Here is a 21,108-nt window from a genome sequence, read left to right as displayed (position 1 = left end):
CATGAACTCACCAAAGGCTCTGATAAGTACTGCATGGAAGGCCCTATTAACTCAGTGGCTCCCACACTTATTCTAGCATGGACTTCCCTCCCTTCCCACCACACACACACAGTATACGTGTGAACGCTATGTGGAAATGTTCTACAGAACACACTCCAGAAAACTTTGCCTTGCTTAATGCGTAATTTTTATTGTATATTTTCCAAAACGAGTTTCACTTTTGCAGTCTTCATTTTAAGCAGGTGTGAGCAGAGTGCTTTGTGTCTCTCACTCTTAAAAGAAAATTTTGAAACAAACTTGCTTCTGAAATGACCATCCATCAGTACTTTTTTTCTCTATGTGGGTCAGGAGATGGAAGCCCCCAGTCCCTGCCCATGTGCCCTCAGGTGAAAGGAGCACAATTTCTAGTGCATTCCAAGAGTGCCTCAGAGCATCATGAGTGCCCTGAGCCAGGACCCTGATGAGTTGGAGATGTGACCCAGACAGACCCTCCTGAGGCTTTTCCATGGACAGATTTATAAAGGGGGAGGGGGAGGTCATAGAAAGGTGTTTTTCTCCTATGACAGATACTAACATTAACTGCACATCTAGTGACTGCTCTGCTCAGTCTGTCTCTCACCATGGCAGGAAATCAATCGTTAGAGACCTGGGTGGGGATGCTGATGGCTGTCTGGTGTGGCACAAGAGCTGGGGCCAGGAGACAGAATGCTGACTGTTCTCAGCAGCAGTTGATGTAGGAGTCTATGCTTCAGGACCGCTCTCTGACTCAGTTTTCCCGTCTGTGAAAGAAGGTCATTGAGAGCACAGGATGGAGAAAGGAGGAAGGGGTGAGACAACACACATGAGAGAGTCTGGTGCAGAAGAGGATGTGCAAAGCACCGTTATAGTGGGGCGTCCACTTTAGCAGGGAGTGCCTGCCATTGCTGGGTGATTACCGAGAAATCAGAGCCAATTGTAAACTAAATGAGCTGCTTGTAGCCAAAGGTCTTAGTCAGTTTGGGCTGCTATAACAGAATATCATAGACTGGGGTCTTGGGGTGGGGGGAGCTTAAACAACAAACATATATTTCTCACAGTTCTGGAGGCTGGAAAGTCCAAGATCGAGGTGCTGGCAGATTTGGTGTGGGGTGAGGGCCCTGCTCCTGGCTTGTAGATAGACGGCTGCCTTCTCACAGTGTCCTCACACAGTGGAGAGAGAGAGGAAGCAAGGTCCCTGGTGTCTCTTCTTATAGGGCACTAATCCCAGCATGGGGACTCCACCCTCATGACCTCATCTAAACCTCACTATCTCCCAAAGGCTCCATCGGCAAATAATACTGCATTGGGATTAGGAATTTTGGAGAGACAAACGTGCAGTCCAAACACCACATAATCTCAAATGCAACATTTTTTTTTTTTTTTTGCTGCATCACAGTGTATTTAATAAGCGAGGTGAATGCACCTTATTATGCTGGATACAATGTTGTGCAGAGTCTTAAAAAGTTAGAGTGCCAAGACTTATAACTATTCAAGCTGGGTCGTGGCAGAGGAAGGAGACATGTGTTAGGAAATGGGAAGGGAACTGGGGGCGGGGACTTCACAGTGAATGGTAGGGCGCTCCCCGTAATTGGCCAGCTCTCCCCATAGTTGTCCGGCTCCTGAGCTTTTAGGCTCCCAACTTCTCTAACAGAGACACCCCCTCCTAACTGCTAGGTGAGCTGTTGTGGAGCTGGGCGAGGGGCCATGAACTCCACCTCCCCCACCCCATCCTCCAGAGGGTCCCTGCCTCGTGGGGTTTGTCGGGTAGAGCTCTTGTATCCTATGCCTGCATCTGCCCTTTGTGCCCACAGCTCCACCAACTGGAAATGCAGCTGGAGCAAGAATATGAGGAGAAGCAGATGGTCCTCCATGAGAAGCAGGACTTAGAAGGCTTGATCGGAACCCTCTGCGATCAGGTAAGAGGCAGACACCAGCAGGCATTTGGGAAGCGCACTCCCTGCCTCTGGGGGCCCTGTGAGAGAGCTGATTCGTGGGGAGACCAGCTGGAGGGGTCTTAGGACCAGCCCAGGCAGACCTTTCAGCTGGTCTCCACCTGCTCCTCCCAGGCGCCGCCTTCTCCACCAGTTCTGTCTCTGCCCTCACTCACTGCCTCTTCAAAGGGGACCTTCTGTGGGGGGAGTCTTCATACAGCAGGGTTCTTGGAAGGACCCTTGAGAGTAAAGAGAGTGGGCCCAGCCACACGTGACAGACGAGGTCGCCTTGCCTTCAGCCGCTGTCGGGGTGACAGTATAGGCAGCCTTTGCTTTGACGGGGTGACTGTGAATGCTGCTGTGCTCAGAGCTGGCCTCGTGAGAACAGACTTTGCTGAAGGCAGAGCCAGACCAGTGACGCTTTAGACCCTTAGCTGGGCCACTTCTGTCTCCTTGGCTTTGCGTGATCTAATGAACTGCTCTGAGCTGCTGGAGAGCAGAGCCTTGTGGGGTTTTGCCGTCGTCGCCGTAGACCAGGGTTGTCAGCTGCAGCACTGCAGACGTTTTGAGCTGCATCATTCTTTGCTGTTGGCGGCCGGGGTTGGGGGGGCGGGGTGCTGCGGGGAGGAGGCGCTGTCTCATTGCAGGCTGTTGAGCGGCATCCCTGGCCTCCACCTCCTAAATGCCAGAAGCATGTCCCTCAGTTGTAACAACCAGCAGTGTCTACGGACGTTACCACATGTTCCTCCAGGACACAGTCAACCTCCCTCTTTACAGGGAACCACTGCTGTGAAGGAAGCAACCAGCAGCGCCCAGAGCCAGCTCCTCCTCCATGAAACCCCGACATTGGAGAGGAGTGCTGGTGGCTTCCATGGTTTCTTTTTAAATATCATAGGAGTATCTTTTAATGTATCTGCTTAACTTGTGTTCATTATCTTTTAATTAGTAACGATCTTGCTGTCAATAACCTTCCCGCAGTCATTCCTCTTGTTCGCAGAGGAATGTGGGCCCCCTCCAAATGGTCATCCAGGGCAGCCAGGCTTCGAACAAATCGGTGCTCACTATGTTTTGTTTTGTTTTTTAAATTGAGTAAATGAGTGAATTCTAGAGCGGGACCCCTACAGCCGTGCGAGTGAGAGTCGGAAGCTGAGGACATCAGTGGGAGAACTACATGATCTTCCTTCTTTGCGTTTTCTGGATTTTCAGCCAAGCAAACTGGTGCCACTGAGTGCAGAGCCACTGAGGCTCCTCTCCCTTTGGCATCAGCACGAGAGAGAACACCCCAGGATTTGATTCGAGAATGATACTTGGAAATCGTTGGGAGAAGGTTGCCTTCTATCCAGCATGGTCTGTTTAAGAAAACAAAGGAATTAATCCAGTAAAGAAAGGTTTTTAGAAATATTGCTAAAATTTTAAGTTTCACATGCAAGGAGAAGGTAACTTTAAGTGAATGAGAAGCTAATTTTGTGTTAGTCACCAAGCTGGAGCCTTTGAATAACGTCACATTGGATACTTTTAAATGTTTTAGTAAGACATTTGCCAAACACAAGGGAAAGCAGAACAGACAGTGTAATTGATGCTTGTGCATCAAGAGGACAGGGTTCACATAAATTAACATTTTGCCGCATCAGATTCAGATGTTTTTAAGGAAGCAAAGCATTTCAAAAACAGTTGGTGGCCCCTTGGTTTCTGTTCCTCATCTCCCATCCCTTTATCCTTCCATCTTTTCGTCCTTCGCTCCCAGAGGGGACCGTTCTCCTGAGGTTGGAGGCTTTAATTCCCCTGCGTGTGTATTTGAACTTTAACTGTATACAGTACGTGCGATTCTGCCTTTACTTCTACCGCTCCCCTTCCGTACTCTGTTTTTGCTGTTTTTGACATTCCCCCATGATAACACATGTAGCTCTAATCCGTTCTTTTTTAACTGCTGCACAGTGTTCCTTTTCTTTAATCCTACTCTTCTGTTGGATACTTAGCTGTTTCCATTCTAGGACGCAGAGCTACAGTGCATATTCTTATACATGTCTCCCTGTGCACGTGGGAAAGAGATTCTCCAGGGTATGAATCTAGAAGAGGAATTGCTGGCTGTTAGGAATGTACCATTTTGGAATTATTAGATGTTGCCCAGATTGTTCCTCAAAGTGATTGTGGCGGTTTACATTGTCACCAGCAGTTTTTTCTTTGCTACCACACATCCCCCCACCCCGACACGTGGCACTGTCAGACATTTAAAGATCTTTACCGGTTACTGAGTGTTAAGTTGTACTGCTTGTCCCTCATGACTAGTGAAGTTGTGCATTTTTCACGTTTATTACAGTTTTCTCTTATGTGCGTTGCCTGTTTATAGTGTTTTGTCTTCACCTTTTTTTTCTATTCATTATTCCCGATCCTTAGCCAAGATGCTAATCCACTTTTGGTTGTATATTTTGCAAATATCTCCTACTCTATGGATAATCGTTTCACTTTGTTTATAATGTTTTTTACTTAATAAAAAGTGTTTTTAATATAGTCATGTTCATCAGTTATGGTTGATTCTTTTAAGATTTTTTTCCTTAACAGAGTTCATAAAGATATTTCACCATATTTCTGAAAATTTCTAAAGTTTTGAGCATTTTTAGGCCTTTAACCCACCTGGATTTTATTTTATTTTTTAATTTATTTATTTATTTATTTTTGGCTGCGTTGGGTCTTCGTTGCTGCACGCAGGCTTTCACTAGTTGCGGGGAGCGGGGGCTACTTTTCGTTGCGGTGTGCGGGCTTCTCATTGTGGTGGCTTCTCTTGTTGCGGAGCATGGACTCCAGGCACACGGGCTCTAGAGTGTAGTCTCAGTAGTTGTGGCGCACGGGCTTAGTTGCTCCGCGTCATGTGGGATCTTCCTGGACCAGGGCTCGAACCCGTGTCCCCTGCACTGGCAGGCGGACCCCCAACCACTGTGCCACCAAGGAAGTCCCACCTAGATTTTATTTTGGTGTGTGTGAGGTAGGAATCTATATTTTCCCGATATAGACCACCTTTGTTTTATTTCATGAGTAATTTTTTCTACAATTTCCATATATGTATGGCTGCGTTTTGGGGCTACCCATTCTGTTTAATTGGTTTATTCTTCAGTTCCTGCACCATGTGGTCTTAATGGCTGGGTTTGATAACTTGTAAACAGCTTATCTTTCTCATCTCTAAAATTGTCTTATCTATTTTCAATCCTTTAATCTTCTTATTGAGATTCCATAACAAAGCCTGGTGGGGATTTTCAAATGCATTGGTTTGTAAGTTAGTTGGGAACAAGTGACATATTTTTTTAGTATTGAAGTATTGCAATCATGAACATGCTGTGTTTCTTCATATATCTATGGCTTTCATAAATATATTTTATTTTTATTATAAATTAATACCTTATAATAATACAAAATATTTATTTTATTGTATATTTTATTATTTTTTTCCATATAAGTCTTGAGCTTTTCTGTTAGATTTACTTCTAGGAATCTTGTAGTTTCTGTGGCTCTTATAAATAGGATATTTTTGTATACTTCTATTAATTATAGTGGTACATGGGGATATACTTTGCTTATAATTGTGTTATAGTTTTCTCTTATATATTTTGAGGTTATTTTTTTAGGTGCATTTAAGTTTATTATTGTTTTATTTCCTTGGCACATTGTACATTGTTCTTTTCTAATTGTTGTATGGTGTCCCTTTTTTCTCTGTGAATTATTTTTGCCTTATTCTATTTTGTGCGATTTCTTTTAGTTTGCCCACAAGACCTTTTTTATCTCTTTGTTTTTAACCTTTCTCTGTGTGTATGTCCCTTAAACAGATGGATACTTTTTAATGCAATATTTTAGTCTCTTACTTTTCATTGGAGAATTTAGTTCATTTACATTTATATAATGACTGATATATTTGAAATTATTTCTATTCTTTTGTGTTTAATTTTGTTGGTTTATTGCCCCCTTTCTTTGCTTCTTCCTTTATTCCTTTCCTGCTTTGGGGTAGATTGATAATGTCTTCTGTGATCTCTTTTGTTCTATTAGATACTATCAGTTCCTTCATATAAATGAAACAAGTGAGGCTCAAAAGGTAAAGCACATCGCCCAAGATCATATAGGTTGTTAGTGGCCTATGTGAATTCGAAGTGAGGTCTATCCATATATTATTTGAAAACCTGTATTTTTAAAAATTAAATCTAACACCATGCTGCTTAAAAAGTGATTAAGGTTTAGTTAACTAGAATTATCCTTTTCTGGACCATCTTTTTTCCTAACGTTATCAGGCAATCCAGATCTGCCATGAATTTGCTGTGCAACCTTCAGCTACATAATGTTCTCTCTCTAAGCCTCAATTTCCCGATCTGTAAAGTGGCTTGATTACCCCTAATAACATTTTTAGATCATTTGTTAAAAGTGCTTAGAGAGTTCTTTGATGACAGACATTGAACTACTGCCCCAAACAATTTACCCTTAATGATAAATGGTGAAACAATCCAGGTTGGAACAGAGTTTCCCACAACAGCACTAAACATCATTTAGTTTTATTGGTTAATTATTCACCAGCTTTATCTAAATTTGAATCTTTGTGCTGCAAAATGTAAACTTGCAGAATGACATTTATTTCCCATTAACCTAATGAGTTTTGGGGTGTTTTTTCCCCCTCCTCTTGCGTAGCAATTTATTATGAAGGGGTGGATGACTTGGTCTGAGGTTTTGTTGTGAATTTGTTTGCAGTGATCCCTCTGGAAAGGAGATGGTGCCAGCACTTTCAGGGTCTTTCTGGCAGCAAGGATGGGGTCATCCTGAATGTCCCTGATGCTGACCTACCCCACAGGAGAATTAAAGGCTCCTTAGGATGTGTGCAGAGCATGAGCAGATACAAAAATGAGGAAGGTGCAAAAGCATGTTGCTTGAGTGTAATCATGGCAAAGAATCCGGGCTCTCGAGTTAAGATGTCCCGGCTCACATTTCACCAGGCACTCTGGTGCAGTGGTTAGAGACTTGAATTCTAATACTGAGCTGCCTGGGTTCCAGTCCCTGGGCAGCCACTTAGGAGCAGTGTGGCCTTGAGCTGATCACTTACCCTCTCTGTTTTATCGGTTGTGCCTCCATTTCCCTATGACAGTACATACTGAAGAGCTCCACACAGCTCACAAGACGTGAGCTGGCCCCAGGGAACTTCTCTCATTCTGTGACTTGCCCCATCCCTGTGTTTTATACCCTCATGCTAATCACCCAGAACGGCATATTCAAGATGGTTTCTCAGCTGTGTCCCTTCCTGCACCTCACCTAACTAGCTCCTGCTTACTTGAGACTGTGTCTGGTCCCATCCCAGCCTTGGATGGGATGCTCCTCTGTGCCTTCATAACACCCTTTTTTTTTTCTTTAATTGAAGAGCAAAACTTAACCTCTTTTATTGTATATTTTATTAAAATTACCTCTTTGCAGTCAGAAAAGTTGGGTTCATATCCTAACTCTGCCACTTATGATTAGCTGTGTGATCTTGGGCAAACTGCTTCACTGTTGTAAGCCTCAGTTTCATCATCCATAAAATGGGAATCATAATACTTCACACCCCATAGATTCACCGTGCGGACTCCATGTGTTCATACCCGTAAAGCGTTTAGAACAGTGTCTGACACTTAGCAAACCCAAAGTGTAAGCTATTACTATTTTAATAAAGGCAATAATAATAATGGCATTTTAAAAGAGACTACCACAGGAGTAAAATGCAGTAATATGTGACAAAGGGCCTGGCACCATGCCCAGTCCTCAGCTCCTCAGCTCAGGAGGACATATATACACACACACAACACCTCAGCATTTTAAACTTAACAAAGCAATAAATCTGAGAACTAAGAGGCTATATTCTAAGAACCAACTCATTTTTCAAAGAATTCAGAACTGGCAGTAGAATAATAACACAAAATCTACAGGAATACATTCCAGGTCATCAGACAGTACTCATAATCTTTTATATTTGGAAAGCATTTGACAGCATACAAAGTACTTTTCGATCCATTATCACATCTGATCCTTGTCTTATCTCAACATGGAGGTTAGGGAGTTTTTTTTTGTTTTTTTTTTTTTTACCTCTTCCTTTATAGACGAGGAAACTCAGGTTCTGAGAGGTGGCATGCCTCAGCCTCAGTCCCACCACCAGCAAGTGGTGAGCCAGGGTTTCAAGCCTGGGCCACCTCATTCTAAATTCCAAGTTCTTTCTAGAATATTCCAGGGTATTCTGAGCATCCAGGAATTGGTTGCACTTGGTGTGGAGGCACAGATGTCCAGGGGTGTAGAAACTGGGTTCCATGGAAGACACACCTGCACCCCATTTTCTTGAAAACTCCCCATCTGATGAGTGGTGCCAGAGGAAGGGGCTGTTAGTTTCTTTCAGAGACATTAACCCCAGTGCTTTTGAAGTAGGTGTTCTGTTTCCAGGGGAGACCATGGGCTGTCAGGGTTTCATCGGGCCCCTACCTGATTCTGCACCTCCCTTGGTTTGTCCCAGCCTGTGCTGTTGGCCATGGGAGTTGTTAACCAATCTAACTCGCCCTCCCCGTGCCAAGTCCAGGCTGCGGCTTCTTCAGGAGCCACGTGACTACTGTCTTGGAGGACAGGATCCTGGGGGAGGGACCTCTGGGCAAGGTCCCTCTGCAGAAAATGGCCTGTCTTTATACGAGCAAAAGAGACCTGCTCAAGGGACAGAAAAGCTTGATATAGACCTTCAAAAGCAGCACAGGTATTTCTAATACCATTTACTGATGTGTAACATACATGCAGGGAAGCACACCTTATCCCACCTGTACTGCTCATTGAATTTGCATCAGCTCTTAAAGCCAGCACCCAGATTAACACCACAAACAAGCCCCCCCTCCTGTATTACCCAGTCACTGCCCCTCCAGGGTAACTGCTGTCCTGACTTCTGTCAGCAGAGGGCCTCGCCTGACATGTAAGCTCTTGCAAGGTGATGGCTGTGGTACAGATTATGAGACAGAATGACTGCGTCCTTACAGGCTGTGATGACAGTCATGACAGCGGCGCAGATTTGTTGTGCCTTTACTACGAGTCATGCTGTGGGCTAAGCACCTGTTCAATTCCCACAGCAGCCCGGTGTGGTTGCTGCCTTCTTTTTTCTTTTAACATCTTTATTGGAGTATAATTGCTTTACAATGGTGTGTTAGTTTCTGCCGTATAACAAAGTGAATCAGCTATACATATGTTCCCATATCTCTTCCCTCTTGCGTCTCCCTCCCTCCCACCCTCCCTATCCCACCCCTCTAGGTGGTCACAGAGCACCGAGCTGATCTCCCTGTGCTATGCGGCTGCTTCCCACTAGCTATCTATTTTACATTTGGTAGTGTATATATGTACATGTCACTCTCTCACTTCGTCCCAGCTTACCCTTCCCCCTCCCCATGTCCTCAAATCCATTCTCTAGTAGGTCTGTGTCTTTATTCCCGTCTCGCCCCTACGTTCTTCATGACCATTGTTTTAGATTCCATATATATGTGTTAGCATACGGTATTTGTTTTTCTCCCTCTGACTTACTTCACTCTGTATGACAGACTCCAGGTCCATCCACCTCACTACAAATAACTCAATTTCGTTTCTTTTTATGGCTGAGTAATATTCCATTGTATAGATGTGCCACATCTTCTTTATCCATTCATCTGTTGATGGACACCTAGGTTGCTTCCATGTCCTGGCTATTGTAAATAGAGCTGCAATGAACACTTTGGTACATGACTCTTTTTGAATTATGGTTTTCTCAGGGTATATGCCCAGTAGTGGGATTGCTGGATCGTATGGTAGTTCTATTTTTGTTTTTTTGAGGAACCTTCATACTGTTCTCCGTAGTGGCTATATCAATTTACATTCCCACCAACAGTGCAAGAGGGTTCCCTTTTCTCCACACCCTCCCCAGCATTTATTGTTTCTAGTTTTTTTGATGATGGCCATTCTGACTGGTGTGAGGTGATATCTCATTGTAGTTTTGATTTGCATTTCTCTAATGATTAGTGATGTTGAGCATTCTTTCATGTGTTTGTTGGCAATCTGTATATCTTCTTTGGAGAAATGTCTATTTAGGTCTTCTGCCCATTTTTGGATTGGGTTGTTTGCTTTATTGATATTGAGCTGCATGAGCTGCTTATAAATTTTGGAGATTAATCCTTTGTCAGCTGCTTCATTTGCAAATATTTTCTCCCATTCTGAGGGTTGTCTTTTGGTCTTGTTTATGGTTTCCTTCACTGTGCAAAAGCTTTTAAGTTTCATTAGGTCCCATTTGTTTATTTTTGTTTTTATTTCCATTTCTCTAGGAGGTGGGTCAAAAAGGATCTTGCTATGATTTATGTCATAGAGTGTTCTGCCTATGTTTTCCTCTAAGAGTTTGATACTGTCTGGCCTTACATTTAGGTCTCTAATCCATTGTGAGTTTATTTTGGTGTATGGTGTTAGGGAGTGTTCTAGTTTCATTCTTTTACATGTAGCTGTCCAGTTTTCCCAGCACCACTTATTGAAGAGGCTATCTCTTCTCCACTGTATATTCTTGCCTCCTTTATCAAAGATAATGCTGCTATTCTTGTTTTGCCAACGAGGAGGCTGAGGCTTGGGGAGGAGAAAGGTCTTGTCCAAGGTCACACAGTGTGAGTGGTGGAGGCACGATTTGAACTCAGGGAGCCAGGTTCCAGAGAACTCGGACCCTGGCCACTACTTTGTCATCTTAGCTCACGAGAGCCTTCCCTTGGCTTCCAGATCGGCCATCGGGACTTTGATGTGGAGAAGCGTCTTCGGAGGGACCTCAGAAGGACTCATGCGCTATTGTCAGACGTGCAGCTCCTGCTGGGGACCATGGAGGACAGCAAGACATCAGTCAGCAAGGAGGAGCTGGAGAAAGTGCAAAGCCAGGTGAGTGTCACAGGGTCCTCTCAGAACCCCATGGGGAGGATGCTGCGGCCAGCAGGGGGAGAATGCTGCGGCCAGCAGGGGCAGAATGGTTCTCCCACCCGGGTGGGCGTGGCCACAGCCCGGATGTCTGACTTTCACAGACCTGAGGGGAGGTGGAGGGCATTGCGGGGCTGAATGGGTCACATGGAGATGGTAGATGAGGAAGGGGGTTTATAAATGACTTAGGAGTCCTGGTCCCTTCTTTAGGGCTGAGGCAGAGTGAGTTTGAGTCCTTGGGCAGATCAGGGCCCTGGGGCAGAATGGCTGAGTGCAGCGCGCCTGCGTGCCTGTGTGCGTGCATGCGTGGGGACCAGCAGGGCTGGATATGAAACAGATAGCGCTGATAGTGCAGATCCTACATGAGGATCAGCATCTGCATTGACGAGAGAGGTGACTCACCCAGGGTCCCACAGCTAGAGGGGCAGAGTCGGGATTCAAACCCAGGTCTTCAGGCCCCACCATCCCTGGCTGCCTCAGAGGAGAACGGGAGGCAGATGAGAGGTGAGGCCAGGAGGGAGCTGAGCTCCTCAGGAGACATGATGGGCTCAGACCGTCCTGGTTTAGTGCTAAAAGTCCCATGTCCCGGGCAAGCCCTCAGCCCCAGGGACACCAGGACAGTTGGTCACTCATTTCATGGCCATGTCAGAACATTAGAATCACTTGTGCTTGAATGTGTCCCCTCCCTCAGTCCTCGTGGTCCCCCTGGGGGAGAGCAAATCATATTGTGCCCATTTAACAGATGGGAAAGTTCTGTCCACAGGTGGGAAGTAATGCACCCAAGGTAACACGGCAGGTAGGTGGCAGGGTTGGGATTCAAATCCAGGGCTCGTGATTCTAACTGCAGAATCTGGGAGCTCTTTTGCCTCACCCTGCGTCTTCCTGTCTGTCTGACCGACCAGGTGGATGGAGAACCCTGAGCCTCCTCTGTCAGGCAGTCAGGATGTCTGAGCACTCAGCCACCACTCAGGCATCTTGGGTTCATGCGGCCCCCTTGGCAGGAGGCCCTGTATTCTGCCTGTCTTTCATCAAAATATTCCTGATGCCATCCAAGTCCCCCTCTCTCCGTAGGTGAATGTTCTTGAAAAGGAACCACAGTGGTTTTGTTTGTTCCTCTTTTCATTTTTCTTTTTTTATTATTCATGAGAAATCTCCCTCTGCAGGGTTAAAGTGTGTGTTCTTGGAAAATAGTGGTATTTAGTGAAGGCGCCTTGAGCGGAATCAAAGAACTTCATTCTTTTGAAAGTCCTTCTTCCCCATCTCTGCATCCGGTTCCTATCAAAGAGAATTCACAGCCTTGGCTTTCTGTTGCTGTTGTCATGGAAATTGTTATAAGGATGGGATCGTGTGGACCAGAGGTCAGGGTACAGTTGCTTTGGCTCCCAGCACACGTGTCCCGCCTGCCAGAGTCAGAGCTAATCAAATAAAGTAGCGATGACATTGGGCATTGCTGTCTCTCCTCTCCCATGTACGGTATTTGTCCTTTACCTGAAGCCTCCAGGGACAGAGGCAGGGAGAGCAGACGGGAGGGGGGAAGGGAGAGGGAGCTAACTTGGCTGCCGGCTGTGTCTTCATTGCTGGGTACGGTGCTGGACTGTTCCATTCATTCCTTCATTCAGTATTTATGCAGCATGTACTGAGTGTCAGGCGATGTGCTAGGTCTAAGTATATTACGGTTAGTAAGACAGGCATGGTCCTCTCCCTTTGAAACTGACGTCTGCTGGAAAAGAGGACAAGCAAACAATGATACAAATAAACAGAAATATCCCACACCTTAATTCAGGTAATAAAGGAAATAAGTGGGGTTATTATAAATAATAAAGGGAATAGGGAATTGCAAGGGGTCTCGTTTAGCTTGGGTGATCAGCTAAACTGCCCTGGGAGAAGGAGAAGCAGGCAGAGACCAGAACGTGCGGGGCCTGGGAGGTTTGGATTTTATTCCCGGGGTGATGAGAAGCCGTCGGGACGTTTTGAGCAGAGCGTGACATAATCGGATTCAGAGGATCACTCCTCTGTGTGGGGAAGGGATTGAGGAGGGATGAGTGCATGCCGTTAGGAGGCTAGAGTACCCCTCTAGGCTGGAGGAGAGGGTCTCCTGGGTTAAATGGTGTGGGGATGGTGAGAGGAGGCAAAGTGGGGGCTGGCTTGGAGCTGACAGGACTGCTAGCTGGTCGGCGTGGTGGCTGGAAGTGCGTGACTTAGATCATCCTCACCAGAACCCTAGGAGGCGGCTATTGCTATTTTTGACCCATTTTACTAATAAGGAAACAGGCTCTGAGAGGTTGAGTAATTTACCCAACAGCACACAGCAGCGTATGTCTTAATGCCGCCAGCGCTGACAGTTCTGTACCCACGATGTTAACATTTTTCAACCACCTACTGTGTATCAGGCTTTTCCTTGGAATTCTTGGGGTCCCCGAACTTGGCTGCACATCCGATAACTTAAGTACTGTTTAAAAATCACAGATTTACAGGCCCCCCTCCTCGTTTTTTCTTCCCATTGAGACCCAGGATCTACATTTTTTTTTAATTAATTAATTTAATTTTGGCTGCGTTGGGTCTTCATGGCTGCGTGTGGGCTTTCTCTAGTTGTGGCGAGCAGGGGCTACTCTTCGTTGCGGTGCGTGGGCTTCTCATTGTGGTGGCTTCTCTTGTTGCGGAGCGCGGGTTTCAGTAGTTATGGCACGTGGGCTCCGTAGTTGCGGCTTGCAGGCTCTAGAGCACAGGCTCAGTAGCTGTAGCGCACGGGCTTAGTTGCTCCGCAACATGTGGGATCTTCCCAGACCAGGGCTTGAACCCGTGTTCCCTGCATTGGCAGGCGAATTCTTAACCACTGCGCCACCAGGGAAAACCCAGGACCTACATTTTCAACAGTCACATGAGGGGATTCCAGTGCTGGTCTTAGGACCACCATCTGGGAATCATGGGCCTCGTTTACCCCTCAAAACACACTTTCAAGTTCCATGGCATAGGCCCATTTTGCAGATGAGAAAACGGATGGTGAGGTTATATTAGTATGACAGAGCCTAGTTCAACCAGTTTTACAATTCATTAAATATTGAGTCAGGAGAACTGGATCCTGCACTTGCTAATGTCATGACCTTCGCCGTGTGACGGGACCTCCGTGAGCCCTTGTCCCGAAGCGGAGCGTCGTCATCGCCTCGTGTCCCAGGCGCCTGTGGGGGTCGGGGGCGATGAGGTCTAGCCCCCGAAGGCTTGAGAAGCTTGAACACCCTCTGCAGCCTCTACAGCTCGCTAATCATGGTGCCGGGTAACCTAGAGAAGGGTTTTCTCTCTGAGGGCAAAGATGAGGGAATGCGTTTGAAAGCACCTGTTAGTGAACTGTGTGCGTTCAGCAGATCCTGATAAGGTGTCCACTCGGGACAAATTCGAGGCCAGGCTGCAGGGATAAGGAAGAACCCTTCCCGAGAGGGGCTCCCAGTCTAGGCAAGAGGCCGACCTAGGAGCAGACAGGCCAGCAGGGTGATGAGATCTTTCCTGGCGGAATGTTGGGGTTTAGGTGAAGGGGATGCCCTTGATTTAGCTGTGGGAGAGGAGCTGGTGGCTTCAGCTGCCTGCTTGAAGGTGGGAACGAATGGCTGGCTGGGTGAGATGCACATGGGCATTGTGGGAGGGAGCACCAGCGCGGGGGTGGGAGGAGACAGGGAGCATCTAACGCTTGGCCTAGTGTGGCTGGTGTGCAGTGTTCCCCGAGGAAGGACAGGGAGGGTAATGTCGGTCAGCGAGGCTAGAGTCAGCTCGTGAACGGTTTAGTGAGCGCAACTAAGGAGTTTGGGTTTTATCCCAAAGGTGGTAGGGAGCCATAGAGAGCTACAGAGCAGGGAAGGGCACGGTCAGAAGTGCTTGTAAAAAAAAAACATCAGGGGCTCCCCTGGTGGCGCAGTGGTTGAGAGTCTGCCTGCCGGTGCAGGGGACACGGGTTCGTGCCCCGGTCCGGGAAGATCCCACATGCCGCGGAGCGGCTGGGCCCGTGAGCCATGGCCGCTGAGCCTGCGCGTCCGGAGCCTGTGCTCCGCAGCGGGAGAGGCCACGACAGTGAGAGGCCCGCATACCGCAAAACAAACAAAAAAACCCAGCAGGATTCTAGGCCCAACTGAAGCAGTGATGTGTGGCATGCCGGGCTCAAGCAGAGGCATGGGAGGGTCCCCCCAGGCAGAGCATCTCCCAGAGCCCCTGCCTTCCTCCCGGGTAGACAGGCATTCCCCTCTGCCCATTGCCCTACCGTCTAGAATCCCAACAAGATTATTTGGCCCTTTCTGCCCAGTTTCCCTCCATTGGGAGACTTGGCTCCGTCTCAGCTAACACCTGAGGCTAAAGACTATGGGATAAAACATGGAAGACTCCTGGAGGAAAGACACACACCTTGTGAGTTCAGATCCTGCCTCTGCTACTTAATTAGTTGTACGATTCTGAGCAAGTCACCCTGCCTTTCAGAGGCTCCTTTTTCTTACCTAAAAAAAAAGAGCCTGATATTCTCAGCTATTGGGCTGGTATAAAGAACCCTAGACCCTGGATTCAAAGGAATTCTCTAAATTGAAAACTGCAAGACAATGATTTTTAAATGTAGAGCTGGCCCCTGCGTCCCACCCCCCGGAGTCAGCTGGTGGAAGACTTTGGATCCTGGGCCCAGGATTTCACAAGACCTCGTGGACAGGTAGACGAGGCCATGTGTGGGGTGGGTCTAATGACACCTGTTCTTCAGGAGCAAGTACTAATTAATTCCCGTGGAATGCTTCCACTGGAAACAGACTAATCCAGAGACAGAAGCAAGATATATCATTGAGATAATCGCTGTGCATAAATAACATCTGTGAGCAGCAGATGCCTGCACCTGGCTCCCAGGAGAAAGTGGAAGGTTGTGTCTGCTCCCGGGCAGTGACCGCTTTTTGTTTAAATTTGATTCATGCCTTGACCTTTGCCTCCTCCCAAAAGGAACTATGTTATTTGCTTTTTTTGTTTTGTTTTGTTAAATGGAGAAGAGTTTGCACTGAGCTCTTCAGTTGTTTACTTAATTCACGCCAGGGGGCCGTGTTCCCCCTTCCTCCTGAGGACAGAGCCGTTGCTGAGTCTCCGCCTTGTTCCCCCTAAGGAGCTCTGGGATCTAGCCCCTCCTCGCTCCTCCCCTCTCATCACACACCACCTGCATCTCTCATTTGGAACTCTCTCAGGTCTGCTGGCCTTGGTCTTGTCCGAGCAATCTTTCTGCCCCCTGATCTTTGGAGAGAGATTTTTAAAATATAAATACAATCATGGCTCTTTGCATTCAGGATCCACCAGCGGCTCCCCGTTGCCCTCAGAGTACAGTCCACGTGCCTCAACGTGACCTTTAAAGATGCACAGTCCGGCTCCTACCTTCCCGTCACCTCTGACCAGCAGCTTAGACCGTCTTGGGGTCCCCACACCAAGCCATGCCTTCTGCCGGACACTCGCTTCTCCCGCTGAAACCTCTTTGCCTGACGGGCATCTAGTCATCCTCCGAACTTGGGTTTGGGCCTCGTCTCTAGGAGCCATCTCTGGCCTCCAGGGTCTGGGGGAGGGGCCCAGCTCCTTTCTCTCACGAGCTCCTGGGCTCCCCCAGGACAGTCCAGGTCATTCTGTCACAGTTACCTCTTTGCTTGAGCCACAGAAAGGTCAGAAGAGCCTGAGGTGGGACTGGAACCTGCAGAGTCTGACTTCAACCCCTGGCAGTATGATAACCAGCACCCCGAACTACCAGTTTACCTCCTGTTGGCCTGCTGCCCACTCTGGGCTCTCCCAGCCCGTCTGGAAGCCCCAGTGTTCCTGTAGGCCCCTCCACTGGGGGATTCCAGCTCGGCTTCCGTGTCCCTCAGGTGGGCCGTTAGGCCTGGTGCATATTCCACACAGTGAACCCCCAGTGGTCCCTGCTAGCGCGCAGACGACTGAGGATCCCCAGTGCCCTTAATCAGGATGGTGGTCACCAGGTGTCGCCCGCACTTCCATGAGACGTTGAAGGTAACCAGCAAGCTCTGGGAGGACAATCCTGACAGGAGTCTTTTGTGTGAGCGAGCGCTTAGGGAACACTTCTCTCCAGCCCGGAACCACAGAACAGGTGGCCTGGATGTTTTATTTGAAGAGACTTTTCTAACAAAAGATTGTGTTGGAGTGAATTGATTCAATATTAACATAACCTCCTGTCAGAGGAGATAAAGTCCAAATTGTAATTGGTTAAAAACATGATTATCAGGAGCCTGTTCACCCCACAAACGCTGACACTTCCAAGGCTGTGATGAATGATGTGGGGAAAGGCTGGTTTCGTTGCAGACGGGGAGCACCGCCTATGCGTCTCTCCCAGAGGGCCTGGTACTATTTAGCTGTGGAGTGCCAGGCCCCCAGAGCAGCCTGGCCACCCACCAGGGTAGTCATAACCACGGGAACATGGACGGCAAGCATCCGTGGCCTACACCGTGCCCGGCACAGGGCCAAGCACTTAGAGGTCATGACCGAATTTGATGTCCCCAGCCCACTTGAATGCAGTGAGCTCCATGAGTAGAGGGGCCTTTCCTCTCTGGGGCCAGAGTGCAGAAGCGCGTCTGCACACAGCAGTGCTCTGTGCGCGAATAGGGCCCCACGGGCTGGGGTGAGTCTCCCTAGGAGGCAGCTGGTATTAGGCCCATTTTATGTGGGAGGAAGCTCAGCGTGTGAGAATCCTGCCCAAAGTCACAGAGTTTGGGGGGCAACTGGGATGTATTTTAAATAATGTGCTTTGAAAGAATTTCAAATTTACCAAAAAACGACAAAAATAATTCAAAGGACTCCTTCGGATCCTTCACCCAGAGCCCTCACTTTTTAACATTTTGCCACATTTGCTTTATCATTTTCTCACTAAATCATGTTCTCTGAATTATTTGAAAACAAGTTATAGACATGATGAGGTCCCTTTACCCTAATCAAAATCGGAAATTTTAACATTGATAAAATACTGTTTTCTAATGCAGGGGTTAGTGAACTATGGCTCACAGGCCAAATCCAGCCCAGGCTGCCCGTTTTTTCATTGTTGTCTTGTTTTTGTTTTTCTTATTACAGCCTGAGAACTAAGAATGGTTTTCGTTTTCAAACGGCTACACTTGCAGTTAGATAAGTACCTGCATGTATACTTCAGTTTCGCCTCTCGGCCGGCACGGCCTAAAATATTGTCTGGCTTGTCCTTGAAGGAGAAGTTTGCTGACCCCTGACCTTATCTGCTGACTATTCCAATTCTGCCTGTTGTTTTACTGATGTTCTTTGTAACAGTTTTTCTCCCTGTTCAGGATCCAACCTAGAATGTGTTAACAGCCTGTGCTCAGTTTCGTGATACCGTCCATAGAGCCTCAGTCTGTCTTTGTATTTTATGACGCTGGCATTTTGGGAGAGTTCAGGCCAGCTGTGTGCTGGAAGGTTCCTCCATCTGGGTGCCCTGGAATTTGAAGCTACATGTTTTTCACTTCAGAGCCATTTGGATTTGTGTGGGTCTGAGCGTGTTCCCGGGACACGGGACTTCTGATTTTAAAACCAAAAAAGTCCCAGGCAAACGGGTGAGCTGGTCACCGTAGAGCCAGCGCCTCAAGCCCTAAGTAGTTTGGGCCTCTCCGTAAGACCTGTTGTCGAAAGGTACCCGTAGGCTTAGGGGAGAAGCCAGTGAACCAGATGCGCATTTAAAAGCTGTTCCTCGGTCACTCATCCGCTCATGTTACCCCTGAGTTCCCGTCCTCTGCCTGTTCTCGCGTTGTGTCTAGTTTTCTTTGTTCCATTGATATAGACGAGACCTGCTGATGTTACCATATGTCTTAGCTGCTTCATTCTCCTTGCTGGTTTATGAGACTGTATCACAGTTTAGCCACTTTGCTATTGATGGACAAATAAGTCATCTAGATTTTGGTTAGGAATAGAGCTGCTATGAACATTTCCCCACGCTCTCTTACATGGGGGAGGCACATGTGTGTGCATTTCTGTAGCGTGTACCCCTGGAGGCCATCCAGCCCCTCCCCAGTGTGCACTGCCTCAAGCAGGTGGGGAGGGTGGGCGGCTTCAGAGCTTTCTTTTGTAAAGTGAGGAAGGAAGACTTAATCTCTCCTGGTGCTTTTCAAGTATGTGTGTATTTTTGTGTGTGCAAAAGAACCCTTTTATTAAAGGGAAGTCTCATGAGAACACCCTCTGCCCTGCCCACCCGGAAGCTGGGCCTTGACTGGGTTGCCCCCGTGTAACCTGGACAGACTTCCTTCCAGCTTTACAGAAAGGGCCCTGCTCGGGGCCCCAGGGTTTGGTGAATGTGTCTGTGGTTGCTCTCCCCATCCAGCTCATCTGCTCCTACAGGCAGGGTCCTGCCCCCGCCCCTTGTCCTTCCCATGGAGCCTCTCTCTGGACACCTGCTGGCATCGGGGTCAGAGATCTGTGCTCGGGAGGAGCCGGGGGCGGCCAGGCAGCGGGTGGCCTCCGAGGGGCATTCGGGGCTCCTGCGAGCCGCCGTGGGTGGTGGGCAGCTCAGGCTGCAGACGTGGGCAGCCTCGCTGACAGGGGCCAGCTCAGTGATGCGCTGAGCTGCCCTCGCGGCCTTGCCTCAGCACGTGGGTGTGGCGTCCCTACTGTGTGGGCCCCCAGAGGTGAGCAAGACCCAGTGGCCCTCCAGAGCCCGCTGTCCAGCGGGAAGACAGACGTGGAGGCCCTCAGACGTGTACTGATTATTTAGAGGAGAGCTGGAATATAATTTTAAAAGGAGGGGGCTGTGAATAGGATGAGGGCAGGGAGAACCTTTTTTGAGTATTTTATCCTGCTTTTCCAGGTGTTTTGTTTTTTTTTTCTTTCTCTCTTTGGAGAGCACCTGTGTGTTACAAATCCATTGTCACCAGAGGGAAGTCAGGAAGGAAATTCTTGAAGTCTGTTCTATCATGTAGGACCTGTGCCGTCCTTAGATCCTATGATACAAAATTAGAAAGGACTCCTAAACCCTCAAAGAAACAGACTTAAAACAAGTAAAAGGAGACCTGCTTTACTCAGCAGGTGGTAAGCACATGCCACAGGGCTTACAAGGAAAAGCCGTGCGTTTAAAAGAGACCTCAGTTCATGTCCTGGCTCCGGTCACCGTTTAATAGCTGTGTGACCTTGACAAATTAACTGACCTCTCTGAGCCTCAGTTTCCTCATCGATAAAATGAAGATGAAACTGTGTACTTCATAGACGCGGTACATGTTGCAAGTGAACAGACACGTGGTCAGCATCCACAGAAAGCAGTTATTCTTCCACTGCTCATCATGATGATTGTTGCTCTGAAGATGAAGATGATAGAAACGGTAAATCCTCAGAAGGCATTTCAGTGCATCCATAAGCGACGGTTGTCTAGCACAACGTAAGGAAAATCATGGAATGTTTAGTATATGCCCAAATAGTTGGCGATCAAGGACACAGAGAGGAATCACCATATGGTCTGAGGCATTTTCCCTTGAGGCCACTGTCATCAAGCTTCTGAGTTGGAGAGACCATTGGTGGGCCTGACCTGACATTTTTAATATGTTGCATTTACTAAATTTGTTCCCTATCAGGGCTGTCTGTAGTTTGAGATATTGGTGATTCCCTTCAGGGAAAGCCTTCCTACTGAAGGTTGACTCTTCCAAGTGCACTGATGGGATGTCGAGGCCTGGGATGTGTTGAGATCAGCCTGCCAAAGCCACCATTTCTTAGAGCACTTCCCCGTGGCGTTTGCAATGTGGTATTTTTAAATCTTCGGAGTTGTTCAATCAGACCCAGAAATCCAGGTTCTAACCGCTCTGCTGAAATATCAGAATTTTCCCTCTTTCCCCACCTCATTCCGTGTGTCGAGCCTACTCATCTTGTAGCTTAATAAGTCCAGAGCAAACATTTTACCCAGGTATTTAAAGCGGGCAGATGGCATTGCATAGGAGAGTAATGCTATTCATTGGTTTGTAGTTGCTGTCTGTGTGCTGGGAATCTCAATCGCCCTCCCACTGAATGAGAGGGGGTGGGTGCTGGGGAGAGAACGCCTGAGATGAATTCAGCAATAGAGAAAGACTGTGTGCAGAGGGGGCTGGTGGTGGCCCAGAAACAGCCTGGGTTTAGTGTCTCATGGACTTGACTCTGACCTTGGGCAGGTCACTCCCCTGCCCAGGCTGATTCCTCCCTTGCAGGGCTGTTGTGGGCTATGGTCATAATAAGCATCAAGGCCTATACCGTGCCTGATACGGTTGGTGCTGAA

General features: G+C 47.7%; 1 protein-coding gene across 1 annotated transcript in view; it reads left to right on the top strand.

Moving 5' to 3' along the window:
- Positions 1-21,108, top strand: part of MYO18B (myosin XVIIIB) — a 226,745-nt gene that overhangs the window by 119,576 nt on the left and 86,061 nt on the right. Inside the window, exons 30-31 of the mRNA XM_027125285.1 lie at positions 1,830-1,934; positions 10,695-10,847. Coding sequence (XP_026981086.1) covers positions 1,830-1,934; positions 10,695-10,847 — 258 coding nt within the window. The remainder of the gene's footprint in view (positions 1-1,829; positions 1,935-10,694; positions 10,848-21,108) is intronic.

The sequence above is a fragment of the Aethalodelphis obliquidens genome, unplaced genomic scaffold (genome assembly GCF_003676395.1).
Source record: "Aethalodelphis obliquidens isolate GAN/ISIS:26980383/991018 unplaced genomic scaffold, ASM367639v1 scaffold28, whole genome shotgun sequence".
Taxonomy (NCBI): Eukaryota; Metazoa; Chordata; class Mammalia; order Artiodactyla; family Delphinidae; genus Aethalodelphis; species Aethalodelphis obliquidens.
The sequence above is the reverse complement of the archived record's forward strand: the minus strand, read 5'-3'. Positions and strand labels throughout refer to the sequence as shown.